Source organism: Ahaetulla prasina, chromosome 15 (assembly GCF_028640845.1).
Source record: "Ahaetulla prasina isolate Xishuangbanna chromosome 15, ASM2864084v1, whole genome shotgun sequence".
Classification (NCBI taxonomy): Eukaryota; Metazoa; Chordata; class Lepidosauria; order Squamata; family Colubridae; genus Ahaetulla; species Ahaetulla prasina.
In genome coordinates this window covers 3,492,972-3,514,870 of record NC_080553.1, presented here as the reverse complement: position 1 = coordinate 3,514,870, position 21,899 = coordinate 3,492,972, and the positions used below count along the sequence as shown (strand labels likewise).

The 21,899-nt window shown below is 49.5% G+C and overlaps 1 protein-coding gene across 1 annotated transcript in view; it reads right to left on the bottom strand.

Annotated features, from left to right (window-relative positions):
* The window catches only part of RTN4R (reticulon 4 receptor), a 199,637-nt gene extending 185,235 nt beyond the window's left edge, over positions 1–14,402 (bottom strand). The window contains exon 1 of the mRNA XM_058158563.1: positions 14,081–14,402. Coding sequence (XP_058014546.1) covers positions 14,081–14,195 — 115 coding nt within the window. The 5' untranslated portion in view covers positions 14,196–14,402. The remainder of the gene's footprint in view (positions 1–14,080) is intronic.
* Positions 14,403–21,899: the final 7,497 nt, after the last annotated feature.

Below are 21,899 nucleotides of genomic sequence, written 5' to 3'. Positions count from 1 at the left end.
GTTCTGTACAGCTTTTTCTACAACTTGGAGGAAAAGAACAATACAGATTAAGAAAAAATGTGAACGAATCTAACCAATACTATGATTGTAGCCATCCTTCCTATGATAGCTTTAGCGCCAGAGATGGGATTCTGCCAGTTCTGTCCAGTTCAGACGAACAGGTAGCGGTGACTGTGGTAGCAGTCCAGTCGCTCCGAAACTGATCGGACACTAGTTAGGTCCTATTCTAGGACCTACCTAGTGGCAATGAGGGAAGCGAGGCGTTCCTACGCCTCCACCCTCATTGCGTCGGCAGATAACCGCCCGGCCGCCCTGTTTCGGGTGACCCGCTCTCTCCTACATCAGGAGGTGCGGGATGACCCTTTGCAGGGACGAGCCGAGGAGTTTAGCGGTTATCTATACGATAAAATCGCTCAGCTGAGGGACGGTCTGGATCGAATTTGGGATGATCCAAGCGAGGGAGAGGAGGCACGTCTTGTTGAGTCCATTTGGGATGAGTTTGACCCTGTGGCTCCCGAGGACGTGGACAGGTTGTTGGGGAGGCTTCACGCACGACATGTTTACTGGACCCGTGCCTTCCTGGCTGGTACTGGCCACTCAGGAGGTGACACGAGGCTGGCTCCAGAGGATTATCAACGCTTCTTTGTTGGAAGGGTTTTCCTGCCGCCTTGAAAGAGGTGGTGGTGAGACCCTCCTTAAGAAGCCCTCCTGGACCCAGCTATTTTGGGTAATTATCGTCAGTCTCCAACCTTCGCTTTGTTGCGAAGGTTGTAGAGAGTGCCGTGGCGCGACAGCTACCCCAATACCTGGATGAAGACGTCTATCTAGACCTGCTCCAGTCCGCTTCCGACCGGATACAGCACGGAGACAGCTTTGGTCGCATTGGTGGATGATCTCTGGAGGGCTCGGGACAGGGTTATTCCTCTGCCCTGGTCCTATTAGACCTCTCAGCGGCATTCGATACCATCGACCATGGTATCTTGCTGCGCGGTTGGAGGATTGGGAGTGGAGGCACCGTATATCGGTGGTTCTCCTCCTATCTCTCCGACCGTCGCAGACGGTGTTGACAGGGGGCAGAGGTCACCGCGAGGGGCCTCACTTGTGGGGTCCCTCAGGGTCGATTCTCTGCCCTTCTGTTCAACATCTACATGAAGCCGCTGGGTGAGATCATCAGTGGTTTCGGGTGAGATACCAGCAGTACGCTGATGACACCCAGCTGTACTTTTCCACCCCGAACCACCCCAATGAAGTTGTTGAAGTGCTGTCCAGGTGCTTGGAAGCCGTACGGGTCTGGATGGGGGGAAACAGGCTCAATCTTAATCCCTCCAAGACGGAGAGGCTGTGGATGCCGGCACCCGATTCAGTCAGCTGCAGCCGCGGCTGGCTGTTGGAGGCAGTTATTGGCCCCAAAGGATAGGGTGCGAACTTAGGTGTCCTCCTGGACGATCGGCTGTCGTTTGAAGATCATTTGACGGCCGTCTCCAGGGAGGCCTTCCACCAGGTCTGCCTGGTTCGGCAGTTGCGCCCCTTCCTTGATCGGGATGCCTTATGCACAGTCACTCATGCGCTCGTTACCTCTCATTACTGTAATGCTCTCTACATGGGGCTCCCCTTGAAGTGCGCTCGGAGGCTTCAGTTAGTCCAGAATGCAGCTGCGCGGGTTATAGAGGGAGCTACACGTAGCTCCCATGTAACACCGATCCTGCGCAGGCTGCACTGGCTGCCTGTGGCTTTCCGAGTGCACTTTAAGGTGTTGGTTATGACCTTTAAAGCGCTCCATGGCTTAGGACCTGGGTACTTACGGGACCGCCTGCTGCTACCACACGCCTCCCACCGACCCGTACGCTCCCATAGAGAGGGACTTCTCAGGGTGCCGTCCGCCAAGCAATGCCGGCTGGCGGCCCCCAGGGGAAGGGCCTTCTCTGTGGGGGCGCCCACACTCTGGAATGAGCTTCCCCCGGGTCTACGTCAAATTCCTGACCTTCGGACATTTCGTCGCGAACTAAAAACACATCTCTTTATCCGCGCGGGGCTGGCTTAAATTAGTTTTAATGGGAAATTTTATTAATTTTAAATGGGGTTTTTTAGTATGGAAATTTTTAATCTCAGGCTAATTTAAATAAGTTTTTTAAATGGTATTTTAATCTGTATATTGTATTGTTTTATATTTGCCTGTACACCGCCCTGAGTCCTTCGGGAGAAGGGCGGTATAAAAATCAAATAAATAAATAAATAAATAAATAAATAAATAAATAAACCCGGCTGGACGTATGTGCCTATTTTACCATGTTTTTGAGGCCGGGCGCATGCATGGAAGGCGCATGCGTGAGCAAAAAGCATGCGCAGGAGACCGAGCATGTGTGGAAGGTGGCGTGTGCACTCACATTTGCGAACCGGTAGGGAAGATAAGTGAATCCCAGCTCTGTTCAGCACTTACGTTATTTGGACAGGCAAGGGAGGGGAAAAGGAATGAAAAAGAAAGAAAAAAGAAAAAAAGAGACAAGAAGGAAGAGCAGAAAGGGGAAAAAAGTGAAGGAGTACAAAAGAAAGAAAAAAGACAAGGAGAAAAAAGAGAAAGTGGAAAGGAGAAAAAGTGGAAGAGCTGAAAAATAAAATCATACATTTTCGAACAAACTCTAATTCAACAACTGGTCCTTCCTTGTTTCTAGTTTGAATGTGATATTTTCAAATTTCAACACCGATTGAAATTGGATTATTTTCCAGCAGAAATATTACAGCACTGTGAAACTTTGTACAACTTTGTGCTGGAGGATGGATAGGTTTGCAGAAAACAAGATGAAAATGTCATCTGCAAGAGAAAAGAGGAAGATGCAGGTAGAATCGTTCAATAGGTATTTGTGAGCATTTGCATTGGCTTGCTACAATTTATAGAGCCACCCTGGATTTGCTCAAGCAAATTGTGCCAGACTAAAGCTTTTTGCTTCTTTGATAGATTAGTAGAAATGGGGTAGATACAGTTTCCCAAGGTGGTATATTATGGGTAATGTCCATCAGAATGATGAATTCACATTGGTTGAATAACCGTGCCACAACAGTTGCCCCTACCCCCACCATTCATAGAGGAAAATATTGTGAGGAGTATCGCAGAGATATGTCCTAGATGCTTTTTATCATGAGCATGGGGCTGGACTTGAAGACCTCCAAGGTCCCATCTAGCTTATTCTATTCTATATCAGTCCTCTTATCATCTTCATTGCTCTTTTCTGCATACTTTCTATGGTTAAAAGTTATGCCAGGAATAAATCTCTAGATCCAAATTTGAAATCCAAATTTTTTTACTACTGGTTCTGTGGGCATGGCTTGGTGGGCATGGCAGGGGAAGGATACTGCAAAATCTCCATTCCCACCCCACTCCTGGGGGAGGGATATTGCAAAATCCCCATTCTCACCCCACTCCTGGGGGAAGGATATTGCAAAATCCCCATTCTCACCCCACTCTTGGGCCAGCCAGAGGTAGCATTTGCCAGTTCTCTGAACTACTCAAAATTTCCGCTACTGGTTCTCCAGAACCTGTCAGAACCTGCTGGAATTCACCCCTGCTCTAGATAGATTGATTTAGGCAACACCAAACAATTGCTTCAGTTACAGAATTAACCCATAACCTTCAAATCACAATGAAAGAAATGAACCGATAAGTTTAAAGACTGATTTTAGTTCACTTCTCCATGATATGCTATCCATCAAGTCCTGCCAAATAATAAATATTATTTGCTCAGTGGCTATCAAAAACTGTCAAAGCTCAGATTCCAAAATTAAATGCACAGATAAGGCTAAGTAAAACGTTTGAGGAGTGTCAGGTAGCCGAATCTGGGTGTCAAAATATCAATCACTTGGAAACATTTTGGAAGAAGGAAATTTCATTTTCTCTGTACTTAGCAGTGGGCAAGTGGACTCCAAGGGTCTCCAGACCACTAGCCAGTAAGATAAGTTGACATCACCACTTGTGAAGCTCCAGATGGGAGCATGTGAGTGGAATTTAAAGACTGACAAGGCGACCAAACCATTCATGAATGACCCACACTCATAACCGTCACAACCTGTCCTGAAATAGCAAAGTCTATTAAATTATCCTAAAATCTACACGGCATAATTTATTATTATCATCATCTCTTTTATTCATTAAACATGAAACTCAGTCAACTGGACATTTAAAAATGTGTCACAAATACCACTGACTGGTGCTAGGTATCAACCACGTATCTTTGTAAAATGTATGAGGTTCCGAGTAGCACAGTTTTTTGCAGTTCCGCTGGTGTTATTGCAGGAAGCTTCAATTTCTTGATGTGTTTTCTAAAATTCTTGGACATGGTACCAAGTGCCCCGATGACAATGGGTATCACTGTTACATGTTTCATCCACAGCCGTGTAGTTTTGATGGCCAGATCGCAATATTTCATGATTTTTTCCAGTTCTTTTTCTTCAACTCTGGCATCTCCTGGTACCGCAATGTCAATAAATTGTACGTTTTGGTTTTCCACAACTGTGGTATCTGGTGGGTTGTGTTGCAAGTGACGATCCGTCTGTATTCGAAATTTCCACAAGATCTTCACGGTCTCATTTTCGATAACTTTTTCCACTTTGTGCTCCCAACTCACTTTAGCAACTCATGTCTTCTTCTTCTTCTTCTTCTTCCTATTATTATTATTATTATTATTATTATTATTATTATTATTATTATTATTATTATTATTATTATTATTATTATATTAGCCTTTTATCCTTCTCACCTTTCCTATTACCTAATTCCTTATCTTCTTATGACTATCACTTTGTTGTTTGTATCCCATGATTTATGTTAATTGCTTTTATTTAGTATCCTACCGGTATTATGATTCATGTTGATTACTTATTTAGTAACCTATGACTATCACTGAGGAGTGTATCTTGTGATTTACGATGATTGTATTTTATGATTATGATGAGGATTTATCACTTGTTGCTTGTACGTACACTGAGAGGTTATGCACTGGAGACAAATTCCTTGTGTGTCCAATCACACTTGGCCAATAAAACAATTCTAATTCTATTCTGTAATTTCCAGAGTAAACTCTGATGGTTTGAACTGGTGTGAAATGCTCCATCTGTTTTGTGTACAATGCTGGGATTTTAAGAATTTATTCCAATAATTTCAGCCCAGAAATGATGCTAGAAAGAATGAGCGGATTTACTCTGAAGTTATCCACCCGCCTTCAGCGTGAAAGCTGCTGGGTGACTTTGGGTCAACCGCCAGTCAGCCCAGTGCACCTCACAGGGTTGTTGTGTAGAGTAAATAAGAGGGGGAAAGAGTACATGTTGTTCTCGACTGAGAACAGCTCATTTAGTGACCATTCGAAGTTACAATGGCACTAAAAAAAGCCACTTGCGACCATTTTTCTTACTTATGACCACTGCAGCATCCCCATGCTCATGCGATTTACATTCAGATGTTTGACAATTATTTCATATTTATGACCGTTGCTGTGTCCAAGGGTCACATGATCCTCCTTTTTATGACCTCCTGACAAGCAAAATCAATGGAGAAGCCAGATTCACTTAACAACCGTCTTACTAATTGAACAACAGAGGTGATTCACTGAACAAACGTGGCAAGAAAAACTGTAAAATGGGGCAAAACTCACTTAACAAGTTTCTCCGTTAACAACGTAAATTCTGGGCTCAATTGTGGTCGTAAGTTAAGGACTACCTATATTACTTATGTTCACCAACTTGAGTTGCTTCTAAAAATACTAAAGACGGGACGTTAAAAAAAAACTTGAGTTGTACTGCTTATTCAAAAATGTTGGTTTAATATTAGTTGGTGAAAATATTTGCAGACCCCTCGCATCCTGGACATAAACTGTTTCAACTCCTACCCTCAAAACGACGCTATAGAGCCCTGCACACCAGAACAACTAGACACAAGAACAGCTTTTTCCCGAAGGCCATCACTCTGCTAAACAAATAATTCCCTCAACACTGTCAGACTATTTACTGAATCTGCACTACTATTAATCGTTTCATAGTTCCCATCGCCAATCTCTTTCCACTTATGACTGTATGACTATAACTTGTTGCTGGCAATCCTTATGATTTATATTGATATATTGATCATCAATTGTGTTGTAAATGTTGTACCTTGATGAACGTATCTTTTTTTTTTATGTACACTGAGAGCATATGCACCAAGACAAATTCCTTGTGTGTCCAATCACACTTGGCCAATAAAATCCTATTCTATTCTATTCTATTTAGTCACCAAACTGGGTTTGTACAACAATCTAACAAAAAAACAAACAGAGCATGGCTTTGTGAGATATGTGAATCCAGTCAATTGTGATTTATCCAACAAATCATCTTTTAAAGGAAGCTAAAGTTCAGTTTGTTCCATTTCCATTAAAGACTAGCTGAGATCTCCAAAGGGCAAGCCAGAGTAATGCATAATTTTCAATTATGGTACATTCTTAAAAGTTGTAAGACAAATGAGAGTACAACTTGAAACAATCTTTGCCTCCTTACTATTTTTTCCCCCCAAAAAACCCAACACATAATTGACCCACTATAATCACAATTGTAGGCAAATCTCTTTAAACTTATCTTGTATCCACCTCTGACTGGATGGGGGAGAATGGAAGGATTTATATTCCTTGCAGGCAGCTGGTCATTTGCATCCTTTTAGAGGGTCGTTGAGGCCACTTCCAGGTTTATCTGGGTCCTCAGGGTCACCTGAGTGGTGCTCCTGGTTCCTGTAGTCTGCAATTTTTTTCTCTGGAAATCTGAGGAAATTCATCACCGCAGGTTTTCTCTGAAACAGTCTCCTGCTTGAGCAGGGAGGGGGTTGGACTAGAAGACCTCCAAGGTCCCTCCCAGCTTTATTCTGATTGATACTTTGAGAAATAAAAGCAGCAAAGGCACATGGGAAAGGCAACACTGCCTTCTGTTTCCCCCCTCTTTGCAAGAACCACCCCCCCCTCCAGGAACCTCACATAAAGTACACTTAATGGCCGATTTAACTTTTACCTCTTTCTCATCTGAAACAAGAATGGAGAAAGGATTTTTTAAGCTCTTTGCACTTGATGGCAATTACACACCATCAAAGAAAAGGGCACTCGATTTATACCAGGAAAACAAGATTCTGCGGCCTGTTAAATTAAGCTGATGTAATTTTCCTTATTGAAGAATAATCCATTCTTATGTTTTTACTTCTGCACAAGACTGTAGAATAGGTTATTCAAACAAGGGGTGGGGGGGGGAGAGTATGTGCGGTTACACATGCCTAATAGATAAATTCAGTTCTTTTTTACTTTCCAAAAGAAAGATATTGTTCACCCATAAATATTTCTCTCCTACTGTAAGGACAAGTTCATCAAAATGTAGCAAATTTAAAATATGTGAGTTTCAACTCCCAGAGAATTCATGCTGCCCAGGGAATTCTGGGAGTTGAAATCCACACTTCTTAAAAGTTGCTAAGATTGAGAAACCCTGTAGTAGATCTTTGTTCTTGGGGCACCATTTGGAATAAAAACTGACCTTCTCACTTTAATAAGTCAACCCATAAAACAGAAGTTGCCTTCGCAAGCTGTGGGAGCTTGATCACCGGAAGCTTTCAAGAAGAGACTGGGCTGCCATCTTTCAGAAATGGTGTAGGGTCTCCTGCTTGGGTGGGGGGGGGGGTTGGACTAGATGACCTACAAGGTCCCTTCCAAGTGCCTTAATCTGAGTCTATCAAAGGTCTGGAAACTAAAACATATGAAGAACGGTTGCAGGAACTGGGTCTGGCTAGTCTAGTGAAGAGAAGGACCAGGGGAGACAGGAGAGCATCTTCCAATATTTGAGGGGCTGCCCCAGAGAGGACGGGGTCAAGCTATTCTCCAAAGCACCTGAAGACCAGAGAAGGAATAATGGATGGAAACTGAACAAGGAGAGATTCAACCTGGAAATAAGGAGGAATTTTCTGACAATGAAAGCTATCAACCGATGGAACAGAAGTTGCCTTCGGAAGTTGTGGGAGCTTCATAACTGGAGGCTTTCAAGAAGAGATTGGACTGCCATTTGTCAGAAATGGTTTAGGGTCTCCTGCTTGGACTGGGGGTTGGACTAGATGACCTGTAAGGTCCCTTCCAACTCTGTTAATCTTAATCTAATCTTATATTAGCAGCCTTTGCAGCAGAGGCAGAAATATTGTTGGACACCACTGTGAAATCAAAGCTTCTGCCCCTTTTTACAGGTGTGGTGTGTAAAAAAAGAGGCAATGGTCACACCTTTCGGTTTTTTACCCCCTCTGCCACTTCTCCCAACCACCCAGCCCCCCTCTCACCCAACACTGTGTTCCTCCGGCTTCAAAGCTTGCTCGGATCAGCCAATGAAGACTCTTCTGCACACCTGGTCCATAATGGATAATGGGCCCTGAAGGTGCATGCACGAGCACCTGGTCTAAGCTCTGCATCTCCTGGCTTGAAGATCTCGTGTTCTGCATAGGGATTTTTCATCACGCCCTAGAAACCTACACAACAATTGGATTATCCCTTACACGGGGTGGGGGTGGGGAAAGGATTCTCCTTCCCCTCCTTTGTGTGGGTTTTAAGGACTGATTAGACATTTATATTATAATAATAACATCGAGCAACTTTCTGTGGCACCACATACTGTTTTTTTATATATATTATGGAGATTAATACATTCCTTTGCTGAAATGATTTTCTGGGTAGTTTATAGCATATTTCATACCCTCACATTCATAGACAAACACAGCAGCCTTCTTTCTGGTAGAGGGATGCCCAAGTACTTTCCCTTGCTTCTGCCACCAGGTGACTGTTTTTTATTTGGGAGGGAGGGAGGGAGTAAGGAAGGGCTGAACTGACATCTAGGACTGCTCTTTCCATGAGATGCAACACACAAGCTTTTGCAGGCCTCTGGTCCTTTCACCATCTAACGGAGGGGGGCAGAATACATATCCACACAATGTTCTGTTCCCAAGAGAACTTTTCAGAGAGGTTTAAAGCAAGCAAATTGTCAGCAGCCAGGAAGAATGAATCAAGCGATCCCAGGATTCTAAGCCTTTGGAGCCCAATATTCTCCATGCTCTCATTTAATTAGATTTTTTTTCACATAGTCCTAAAAATTTCCCATTAATTGACCAGTTAATTTAGCCCAGGAAGCCAGCTTCCTGAAAGAGGCAAAATCTATCTAAAGTGTTTTGAAGGCACCCTGAGATATTTCTGCTGCAAGCAAACAAGGAGGTGTTTGGTTTCTCTGCTGCATTGAAGTCATATCCATAACCATCAACCACATTGGAGAGGGAGGGAGGGAGGGAGGAGAGAGGGAGAGAAAGGGGCGGAAAGGGAGGGGAGGGGGAGGAGAGAGAGAAAGGGAGGGAGGGAGGGAGAGAGAGAGAGAGGAGAGAAAGGGAGGAGAGAAGGGGAGATAGAGAAAGGGAGGAGATGGGGAAGAGAAAGGGGGGAGAGAGTGGGGTAGAGAGAGAGAAAGGGAGGAATGGAGGGAGCAAGAGAGAGAGAATGAGAGAGAAAGCAAGTGTGTGTGTGTGTGGAATAGGGAGAGGGAGGGAGGGAGGGACAGAGAGAATGAACGAATGTCTCTTACACTCCCTGTAAAGCAGCCTAGGAGAGAGTGAGAGAAGCAGCCAATAATATCCATTAAGATACACAGAATCTCCCCGACGTAATAGGAGGGGGGGGGTAATCCAGGGCGTAAATCCAGGTGGGAACCTCATTCAACCAGCCCCCCCCCCAGTCTTAGGGAAGTCCTCTGCCTTGAGGGCTGCCTGTTGTACAGCTTTTTCCCCTTCTTCCTGCTTCCCTGAGAGAATTGCCACTAGGTGGTACCCTTGGAATGGCACTTTCCCTTTCCCCCCCTCCACCCCACAAAGGATACCCCCCCCCCATCAGCCGCCCAGTCTGTCCACCTGGCTTAGGGCTCCCCGACCCAAGGACGAGATCAATAAATCCCACCAACTCACTTGGAAGAGCTCTGGCTGCCTTTCCCTCCCCACCCCCCCCCCCCCAGCCGCCCTCACAGCTGGTTTCACCCAGAGCACCACGGAAAAAGGGGGAAAAAGGTGGAACGAAAGCAATTCCCAGCCTACACAATATTCGTTCACTTTCCATGAAATTCCCCCCCCCTCCAGCCTTAATCCAGTTTAGCACCATTGACTAATGCATATTTTACGTAAAGCTGAGAAAAGTAACAGCGAGAAGAAGAGGAGGAGGAGGAGGAGAAGAAGAAGAAGGAGAAGGAGGGGGGAGGAGGAGGGGAAGAAGAAGAAGAAGAAGAAGAAGAAGAAGAAGAAGAAGAAGAAGAAGAAGAAGAAGAAGAAGAAGAAGAAGAAGAAGAAGAAGAAGAAGAAGAAGAAGAGATCTTTTCATTGATGGTGAGGATGAAGATCAAGAGGAGGAGGAGATGTAGCTTCAAAGCTGATCAATTTCCGTCTTTTCACATGAATGTCACCTGGTTTGCCTCTGGGCGCCTCCACCTTTTCCTCCCCAAACTCCACCCCACTTTTCAGAGCCATCCACACACACACACCCCAAGCCACCCCTGCGCTCCAAGGGGCTGGAAGGCCAGCGGTTCACACACGCACGCGCACACCTCCGCCGGCCGCTTTGATCCGAAGGAAGCCTCTAGCCGCAGGGAAACCCAACCGGCTGGAGGTCATCTCTCCCCGCTGCGATTAATAATAAAAGATGCGACCGAGCAAGACAAATCCTTTAACCAGGGGGGCGGGGGGGGGAAGGAGGGAGAATAGCTCGCTCTCCTGTAATCTTTAAAGCACTTTCGTGGTTTTTTTTTCCTTCGGGTCCCCCGCTGGGAACGTCAGATTGTCTCCTGCCCTCTGAAATAAATCATTGGAAACTTTGGCCAACTCTTTCCCATCTCTGGGGTTCCAGAGGCCAGGCTATTTGGTCCTCTTCTGCAGGGGAGGGGTCTGTGTGTGTGTGTGTGAAGGGGGGGAAATTCCTGCCCTCGAAGTGGGAGGGGCTCCTCCTTGCCCCGCCACAATCTTCTCTTGTGGGGTGGGGGTGGGATTCCTCCCGACTGAACAAAAGCTTTGCAAAACCTCCATCGAATAATGTCAGTCCGGCTGTCAGGAGGAATCCCCCCCCACCCCCACAAGACCCAGCCTTCCGCAGGGATCACCGCTTGCCGGTGGCAAGAAGGACTTCTCCCGCCCCCGCCCCCCGGCTCCACAGGAAAGGCCCAGGAGGAGGAGGAGGAGGGAGAGAGAGAGAGAAAGGGAGGAGATGGGGAAGAGAAAGGGAGGGAGAGAAGGGGAGATAGAGAAAGGGAGGAGATGGGGAAGAGAAAGGGGAGAGAGGGGAGGGAGAGAGAGAAAGGGAGGAATGGAGGGAGCAAGAGAGAGAGAATGAGAGAGAGAAAGCAAGTGTGTGTGTGTGTGTGGAATAGGGAGAGGGAGGGAGGGAGGGAGGGAGGGAGGGACAGAGAGAATGAACGAATGTCTCTTACACTCCCTGTAAGGCAGCCTAGGAGAGAGTGAGAGAGGCAGCCAAAAATACCCATTAAGATACACAGAATCCCCCGGACGTAATAGGGGGGGGGGGGTAATCCAGGGCGTAAATCCAGGTGGGAACCCCATTCAACCAGCCCCCCCCCCAGTCTTAGGGAAGTCCTCTGCCTTGAGGGCTGCCTGTTGTACAGCTTTTTCCCTTCTTCCTGCTTCCCTGAGAGAATTGCCACTAGGTGGTACCCTTGGAATGGCACTTTCCTTTCCCCCTCCACCCCACAAAGGATACCCCCATCAGCCGCCCAGTCTGTCCACCTGGCTTAGGGCTCCCCGACCCAAGGACGAGATCAATAAATCCCACCAACTCACTTGGAAGAGCTCTGGCTGCCTTTCCTCCCACCCACCCCCCGCAGCAGCCTTCACAGCTGATTTCACCCAGAGCACCACGGAAAAAGGGGAAAAGGTGGAACGAAAGCAATTCCCAGCCTACACAATATTCGTTCACTTTCCATGAAATTCCCCCCCCCTCCAGCCTTAATCCAGTTTAGCACCATTGACTAATGCATATTTTACGTAAAGCTGAGAAAAGTAACAGCGAGAAGAAGAGGAGGAGGAGGAGAAGAAGAAGAAGGAGAAGGAGGGGGGAGGAGGAGGGGAAGAAGAAGAAGAAGAAGAAGAAGAAGAAGAAGAAGAAGAAGAAGAAGAAGAAGAAGAAGAAGAAGAAGAAGAAGAAGAAGAAGAAGAAGAAGAGATCTTTTCATTGATGGTGAGGATGAAGATCAAGAGGAGGAGGAGATGTAGCTTCAAAGCTGATCAATTTCCGTCTTTTCACATGAATGTCACCTGGTTTGCCTCTGGGCGCCTCCATCTTTTCCTCCCCAAACTCCACCCCACTTTTCAGAGCCATCCACACACACACCCCAAGCCACCCCTGCGCTCCAAGGGGCTGGAAGGCCAGCGGTTCACACACGCACGCGCACACCTCCGCCGGCCGCTTTGATCCGAAGGAAGCCTCTAGCCGCAAGGAAACCCAAGCGGCTGGAGGCCATCTCCCCCCGCTGCGTTTAATAATAAAAGATGCGACCGAGCAAGACAAATCCTTTAACCAGGGGGGCGGGGGGGGGGAAGGAGGGAGAATAGCTCGCTCTCCTGTAATCTTTAAAGCACTTTCGTGGTTTTTTTTTCCTTCGGGTCCCCCGCTGGGAACGTCAGATTGTCTCCTGCCCTCTGAAATAAATCATTGGAAACTTTGGCCAACTCTTTCCCATCTCTGGGGTTCCAGAGGCCAGGCTATTTGGTCCTCTTCTGCAGGGGAGGGGTCTGTGTGTGTGTGTGTGAAGGGGGGGAAATTCCTGCCCTCGAAGTGGGGAGGGGGCTCCTCCCTTGCCCCGCCGCAATCTTCTCTTGTGGGGTGGGGGGAGGGGATACCTCCCGACTGAACAAAAGCTTTGCAAAACCTCCATCGAATAATGTCAGTCCGGCTGTCAGGAGGAATCCCCCCCCACCTCCACAAGACCCAGCCTTCCGCAGGGATCACCGCTTGCCGGTGGCAAGAAGGACTTCTCTCCCGCCCCCCGCCCCCCCCGGCTCCACAGGAAAGGCCCAGGAGGAGGGGGGGCTGGCCAGGGGGAGGGGAGAGGACACAGCCCCCCCCCCCCTCGCCCAGCATCTCAACCTCTGCAGACACCTGCCGGAGCTGCAGAGCCCCCCACCCCCAGCCCCGCCAAAGACCACCGGGAAGCTCGGGCGAAAGCCAACAAAGCGGGGGAAGCCCGAGGCCTGCCTCTAGTGCGCTCCCGAGGTGGAGACCCTGCGCGGGGAGGGAAAGAAGGGGAGGGGGTCGTGCCTAGAAACCAACCGCTGCGGTGCTTTTCGGGCTGGAAAGAAGACGCCTTCGCCTCCAGCCTGTGTGGGGGGGGGGGAGAAACGCTGCCTCCCCCCCCCAACGCCCCCCCCCCGGCCTCTGGGGCTGTCCGGCCGCCGGGACAGTCGTCCCCAAAGCGGGACCGGAGTTCCCACCGACGCCCCCACCTCTGCAAAGCCCAAAAGGGCAGAAGCGACCCGTCAATTGATATTGATATATTGACCATCAATTGTGTTGTAAATGTTGTACCTTGATGAACGTATCTTTTCTTTTATGTACACTGAGAGCATCTGCACCAAGACAAATTCCTTGTGTGTCCAATCACACTTGGCCAATAAAAATTCTATTCTATTCTATTCTATTCTATTCTATTCTATTCTATTCTATTCTATTCTATTCAATCCTTCCCTCCCCACCCGCTCCGCCTCCCGGCAGACAACCAGCGGCTGCGACTCTTCCGCAACGCCTGGCTTCGCGCAGCGGCTTCGCTGCCTCCCTTGCCTGGGTCGCGCGGGACCAACTCTGCGCCCCAGCGCCTCCTCCTCCTCCCCTCCCTAGGGCTGTGGGTGTGTGGGGGGGGGGTCCGGCATCGGACGGCCTCGCCCGCCTCCCCCCCTGTCCTCCGCGGGCTGAGCCCACCGCGCGCGCCAAACTTGCCAGGCGGAACTTCTGCCGCGCCGAGCCCGCGGATGCCACCCGCCCGCCCGCCAGCTGCGTCCCGCGGGCGCCCTCTTGCCTACCTTTGGCGATGGCCCTCTTCATCTTAGGCGCTCGGGCAAGGCACGTCTCGGGGGGCAGCAATCCTTCCCCGGAGGGGCGCGGCGGCGGCGGCGGGCAGGCGCCGCGGAGCCTCATGCGAACTTCCGAGCGGGCGCGGCCAGCCAGGGGCTGCCTCTGCCGGCGTCTCCGCGGAGGGCCGCCCGGCTCCTCGGGCGAGCGAGGCGCAGCAGTCCGGCGGCCGGAGCCAGCATCCAGGCGCAGGGAACGGGACGGATGTGGGGCGAGCGGCTCTCGGGTTCCTTCCCGGCGGCGAGGACAGCGATGCGGGCCGCCTCCCGCGCGGCTCCCAGCCCCGGGCGACGCGTTCCGACCCCCGCCCTCCCCGCCCCTGCCCTGCCCTGCCCTGCCCTTGCGTGCCGCCGCGTCGGGAAAGCGGGCCGCCGGGTCCCTGCTTGGAGCCGAGGTGCGCCGCGCCGCGCCAAGCCTGGCCGAGCGAGCCAGCCAGCCAGCCCGAAAGGTGTAGGACGCCAGATGGGATCACGTGGTGGGAGGGAGACGGCTCGGCCTAGATCGAATTTACTGGCGGGGGGAGGGAGGCGGAGGAGGCGGCGGAGGAGGAGAGGAGGGGCCGCAACCGCCGCACGCTCAGCCGGAGAAGCGCCCGGAGCAGCGGACCGGGAACCGCTCGCTGCGGCCAGGCTCGGCCTCGCCCGGGGTGGAGCTGCCGAGCATTGAGCCCCGCCGCAGGTTGGCCGCGCTCGGGCGAAGAAAGGAGCCGAGCCCGCTGGGCGCCACAGCCGCGGCTGACGGGGCTGCCTAAGGAAGGAGAGCGGCGGGGGTGAGGCGGCCTCAGGCGACTGGCCGAAGGGGCGACGACGCCCCCCCTCCGCCCCCGCCCCCCCGGCAAGGAAGGCGGGCCGCGCGGTGGACGGAGGACGGGCTGCTGCCCTCGCCGGGCGGCGCTCGCTACCTGAGGGACGGAGCCACCTCAAGGCCGGCGAGGAGAAGGCGAGGCGCCCCCCGGGCTCTGCAGAGGGCGAACCGGCCGGGCCCTGTTGGCCCCCAGCCCGGGAATGAGTCCGGGGGGAGATTTTCCACGGCTTCCCCCCCTCTGCCCCGCGCCTTACCCAGCGGGGACTTGGTTGCTAGAGGCCGGTTCCCAGCCTGGCCTGGGCGCGGCGCGTGAGGGAGGCGCTCCATGGTCGCTGCCGCGCTCGGCTCTGCCCGCTTTCCCTGCGCCTTCTCTCGCCCGCCATCCCGGTGCGTTCGAGGGGCCGCCAACCCGCCGCCCCTCCTGACGACTCTGGAGGCCCGGCGGGCCCTGGACCCACCCGAGGATGGCGGGCCCGGCCTTACCGATCAATACAGCGGCGCTGGCTACAACCCCCAGTTACGGGCTTGGCCGTCCCGAGGCGAGCCGGGAAGGGAGTTTGACCAGCTCCGGTGAATCTTGGTCGAATTCTACAAAGATATAATAAATTAGGCGAAATCTGGCTCAAAAACGGTAACCGTGAGAGGGATCTTGAAGTCCTGGTAGACCCCCACTTAAACAGGAGCCAGCTGTGTGTGGCAGCAGCCAACAAAGCTAACACCATCCTTGGTTGTATAAACAAACATAGAATCAAACTCATGTAAAGTATTAGTACCACTTTATACAGCCTTAGTAAGGCCAGACCTGGAATACTGCATCCAGTTTTGGTCACCACATTACAAAAAAGAGGTTGAGACTTTGGCAAAAGTGCAGAGAAAAGAAACAAAGGTTATTTAAAGTCCTGGAGACAAAATCACATTGAAGAAGGGTTGCAGGAATTGGGTTTGGTTAATCTAGAGAAAAGAAGGACTAAGTGTGATATGATAGTATTCTAGTGTTTGAGGGGCTGCCACAAAGAAGGGGGGGGTGTCAACTTATTTTCCAAAGCACCAGAAGGCAAAACAAACACTGGTGGAAACTAATCAAGGAGAGAAGCAACTTGGGATTAAGGAGAAACTTCGTAACAGTGAGAACAATTAACAGCTTGCCTCCAGAAGTTGTGAGTGCTTCATCACTGGAGGTTTTCTAGAAGAGATTGGGTATAGCCACTTGTCTGAAATAGCGTAAGGTCTCCTGCTTGAGCAGGGAGCTAGATTAGAAGACCTCCAAGGTCCTTCCAGCTCTATTCTTGCAGAGTTGCAGGTGGGTGTGAGAGCACCAAGCATAGAGGCCCCAGACTATGACCTGTGGGGCTCAGTTTCTGGGACACCTTCTGGCCCATAGAAGAAGCTCTTCTCACATACACAAGGATGCTCACTTGGACTAGTCTGCCATTTGGACCACGAGCATTGGGAGGGGGCTTGTGGCCCACTGTCAATCTAATGTTTAGTCTTTCTGACTTCTCAAGCAAGAGCAAATGGTGCCCGATTCCGTTCGCTTGTCAGGGTTCTTCTGCTGACCCCAATGGACCCTAGAGCTCTTGACCTTGCGTGTTTCCAACATTTGGTTGGGTTGAAAAGAATAAAAATAAAAGATATGTGAAAACCAAACTAAGACAAAGACCCGTCAAGTGGAGCTCAGCTTGTTACTTTTTCCCTCTTGAATTCCTTCCAATGTACTGTTAAGTTAGAAACATCCATGGAGTTTTCCTGGTAACATGCAAAATGCTGCTTGCCTGTTGGAATTATTTTCAACTTGCCTGGTGATTCTTCAGCTGTTGGTCTTCTGTCCAAGGGCCAGCCCTGCTGAGCTTCAAGCTCAAAAAAATGTTTCCAGATGGTATTAGGGTAACAGAGGGGCTTAATTTGAACCGTTTAAAATAGCAATTCTTTAAAATTTAGCCCACTTTAAGCTTAAGGCTTAGGACAAACGGCTTTTCCTGCCTCCTGTTGCCTTAGCAGATCGACTCATCTAGCAGCAGCTGGGAGGAGTAAAACAAGAACCCCTTGGGGTCTCCAAGAATTTGGATTTTTGGAGATGCCACCACTAAGGATGGAGGGGTCCGTGGATTTAGTTATCAGGATGTACATTTCTGCTGGAGCACTAATTCACATCTTGTGAAGTTTCTAACGAGGACATTGAGAATAATATTCTAGGATTGTCACGTTTCTCATTCCACAACTTGGCAGACATAATCAGAGGTTCCACAATCAATGAAACACATACTGACTTGCTCTGTGTAGTTTCCAGTTTTCTTAATTACCTAGCATGTCATCAATAATGTTTCATATTCCCCAGCCTTATTTATTGACAACTTGAGCATCTGACATCTTCTATCCCACGCAGGGCTCTAATCTCTTGAATGATCCTGAACATTATTTTGAAAACAAGGGTGTTGTACCAGTGGTGAAATGTAAAATTTGTTACTACTGGTTCTGGCTTGGTGGTGGGGGTAATGTGACTGGGTGGGTGTGGCCAACTTTTTTTTTTTTTTACTTTTAAAAGCATTTAAAATTTTAAAAAAAGCAATTCAATCCTGACTGGCTCAAGGTTGACTCAGCCTTCTGTCCGTCCAAGGTGGGTAAAATGAGGACTCAGATTGTTGGCAAGACACTGGCTCTGTAAACCGCTTAGAGGGGGGCTGTAAAACGGTATATAAAGTGCTATTGCTGATACTCGAGGTCTTCACAGTTTGGAGGTATCTTGGATATTCACATCGCTGCTGAGCAATATTTCAGTGTTCTCCTTCCATCTTAATTTGATCTCTGTTGACTTGATTACTAGGTGTCCGTGGAATCCTTTAACATACCCGTGAGGTTGGAACCTTCTAAATTCAGATATTTTTTGAAAGACTTCCTATGTTTTTCTATGTCTGTTTCCATCATCATTGTCGTGTCCCACTCCTCCGCTGACGGCCGGGTCAGGGAAATCCGAATCAGGCTTGCCTCTGCAGCTCTGCCCAAAGTCCTAGCAAAGTCCTCAGAGCAGGCAGGAGACCAGAAAGTGACTTCAGCAAGATAAGTTCGACTTTGCCTGACTCAGAGACTGCCAGAAAGTAGCTCCTTTATATAGGCCATGGGGTGTGGCTCCATGACTCAGCACTCATTAAGGCCTGCCCCTCCCTTCCTTCTGTTGCCTCCGCCTATCCAGTCTTCTGATGCGAGGGTCACTCCAATCAGCTGTTGTTGGGAGTAAACTTTCCTCAGGCTCACATGCTGTGGAGGAGGGGGAGGGGTCTAGCTGCTCCGTTTGCCTGGGCATGGATGGGGCCGGGGGGTGCTCCCTCCTCTGCAGCCTGCTTGGGCATGGAGCCAGGGCTGGGGCCGGGAGGACATTCTTCAGCGTTCGGAAGCAGATAAGAAGGCCCCGGCTGCGGTGAGAGCGGGCAAGACACAACAATCATTATCTTTACAGATTCTGCAATTCTGCTTCTTGACTCATCTAACAGCTCTCTAAAGCTCTTTGTTAAGTTACAACGGCATTAAAAAGAGGGACTTACGGCCGTTGTTCACATTGTAGTATCCCCATGGTCACCTGATTAACATCCGGATGCTTGACAATTGACTCACATTTATGATGGTTGCAGTGTCCCGGAGTCATGTGATTCCCCTTCTGTGACCTTCTGACAAGCAAAGTCGATGGGGAACCCAGATTCACTTAACAACTGGCTTACTAATTTAACAACTACAATGAGTCACTTAACAACTGTGACAAGAAAAGTTATAAAACGCGTCAAACTAACAAACATCTCACTTAACAAGAGAAATATTGCGCTCCATTGTGGTCATGACCTGAGGACTACCTGTAGCCAATTCAATGTCTGTGGATTCATTTGGTGAATCCATTTGGAGGCACAGTTTCGTTAGCTATGAAGAAATCCCTGAACTGGCAGAAATTAGTAATTCGGTCTCCTGCTACATTTCGGCTTGCTAAGCCATAGGATCCAATTACATTTTCCTTCATATGTCCAACATCGACATTCCAGCCTCCAATTTCGAGCAGCACGTCTTCCCGACGCATTTTGTCAATTTCAAATGATCATAAAACTCCGCTTGTTCTGCAGTAATGCAAACTTCATATTAAAGGGTTGTCCACAAAGTCTAATTTATATTTTTATTTATTTTTTTATTTATTTTAGTTGATTTTTATACCGCCCTTCTCCCGAAGGACTCAGGGCGGTGTACAGGCATAATAAAACTGACAATACAATATACAAGTTTAAAATACAATTTAAAAAACTTATTTAAATTAGCCCAGTGATTAAAATTTACCATGCTAAGACCCCGTTTAAAATTAATAAATTTAACATTAAAATCCCAATTTAAGCCATCCCCGCGCGGATAAAAAGATGGGTCTTGAGTTCGCGACGAAATGTCCAAAGGTCAGGTATTTGGCGTAAACCTGGGGGAAGCTCGTTCCAGAGTGTGGGAGCCCCCACAGAGAAGGCCCTTCCCCTGGGGACCGCCAGCCGACATTGTTTGGCGGACGGCACCCTGAGAAGTCCCTCTCTGTGAGAGCGTACGGGTCTGTGGGAGGCGTGTGGTAACAGCAGGCGGTCCCGTAAGTACCCAGGTCCTAAGCCATGGAGCGCTTTAAAGATCATAACCAACACCTTAAAGTTCACCCGGAAGGCCACAGGCAGCCAGTGCAGGCTGCGCAGGAGCGGTGTTACATGGGAGCTACGCGTAGCTCCCTCTATAACCCGCGCAGCTGCATTCTGGATTAACTGAAGCCTCCGAGCGCACTTCAAGGGGAGCCCCATGTAGAGAGCATTACAGTAATCCAAGCGAGAGGTAACGAGCGCATGAGTGACTGTGCATAAGGCATCCCGATCAAGGAATTATAGGGTCATTGATAGTCAGGTTCTGTTCTTTCTTAGCCATAAAAACAAGGCCATTCCTTCTCCTTTTTTTTTTTCATTTCTTACATATTAATACATTTATGACTGAAAGAGTCCCAACGTAGCACTTAACACTTAGCACTTAGACTTATATACCGCTTCATACTGTTTTACAGCTAAGTGGTTTACAGAGTCAGCCTGTTGCCCACAACAATCTGGATCCTCATTTTACCCACCTCGGAAGGATGGAAGGTTGAGTCAACTTTGAGCTTGGTGAGATTCAATCTGCCAAACTGCTGGCAGCCGGTGATCAGCAGAAGTAGCATGCAGTACTGCACTCTAACCACTGGGCCCCTGCAGCTCAGTCAGGTTCGGTGCGCTGATGCCCGGGATGATGGCTATAGTGGTTCCATTTTATTGTCATTATGTGGAATTTCGCATTTGTGCTACTGATGTTCCATATTCCCACTGAAATTGTCTTTCTTTTCCTGCATGGCAACATCAGCAACCAGACACCCCAAAGGTCTAGCCATGTAGTTAAGATCCTCAACTCATCCTGTGTAGCATGTGGAGTGCTGTCCGACATCATTGTTGTCCAGCTCTATATCATGAATTACTGTATATTTCCATGTGGTTTTGTGGGTGAAAAGCATGATTTACCATTGCTGTGCTGCCCTGCTCTCCCCCCGCCCCTGCACACACACACACATACAGGTGGTTTATTCAACATCCCCCCAAACAGATCCCTGTTGCACACGTCCAGATTCTAAGTTCAGTAGGGCATGAGTCACTGGGTAACCGAGTCCAACGGGCACACATGAAGTTCAGGAAAGCAGTCCAGGAGTCAAACAGGCCAGGATACATGGCATGAGCACACAAGGCACATGTTTTGGCCTGTCGGCCGCCGGCCCCTCCAGCAGCTGAATCAGAGGAGGAGGCGTGGGAGTCAGGATCAGCACCAAGACAACCTGAGAGCTCCGAGGCGGAAGAGGGAATGGAGCTGTCAGAGAGAGAGACAGAGGCGGAGCCTGAGCCATCCGCCAGCCCTCAGATGGAGAGTCAATAGCCCCCAGGTCTGGAGGTGGCTGATGAGGAAGAGGAGGAACAGCTGGGTCCAGTGCCTGACACGTGGATGCACAGAAAGCAGGGGAGAGGAGAGCAGTGGAAATCTATGGGCCGGTCCTTGGGACGGAAGAGCCACCGCTGCTAGCGAAGCCCCACTCTAGCTCTGTTGATAAAAGGCAGGGGGCAGAGATGAATAGATGTGGCAGATAACTATTCATCTCCCTGCTGGACAGACTTGTTAGCCTGTGGTGAGAGAGAAACTTTTTGCTGGGGCTGCTGGGACTCCTAATAAAGGAATCTTTGGGTTAACTTCAGAGGGTTTGTCATATTTGGGGAGTTGGGTCAGAACAGCACATTGCTCCAGCAACACTCAAGTCCTCAGGGTGAGGTTAACTAGGCAACACGGTGCAGCCCTTCATGATAGGTAAGATTGCCTCCTCGCGTGTGTTGTCTAGCCGACTGGCATTGTACCTGTCTTCTCTCTATGTATTCTTGGATTAGGAGGACTGTGGACTCTACTTTCACTTCATTGCTAATGGCGGGTGTGGGGGGGGGGTCCTCGCCTGGAGCCTCCTGCCCAATTTGCTGCCTCTGTGGCTCACCTGCTCAGCCTCAGCCTGTCACTGATCCGCCCAGGTGAGGCAGCTCTGGCAGGTTAGCATACTCTGAGCCCCGATCCTGACTAATGCTCAGCTCTGTACTCTGTGCTTTCCTCTGCTGACTGAAACTCATCCTCGTCATCTGAACTGCCTCCATCCGAAGAGGGGCCTGGGGGCAGATCCATGACAATTCCTTCCTTCTGTGGCCACTTTTGCCATTGTCGCTAAAGTGATCGCTTGCCTCTGGCATCTTCCTCACTCGCTGCTCCCCAAGAGAGGCAGCTGCTGGCTTTAGCTGAGCAGCTGGGGTGGTCTTCACACCTTGGGGGGATTCTGCTGGGCGGGGGGGGGGAGCTCTTGGCAAACACTTCCCACGCTTGTTCTTGGATAGACCTTCATCATGAAGCAGCACATCAAAACCTGGA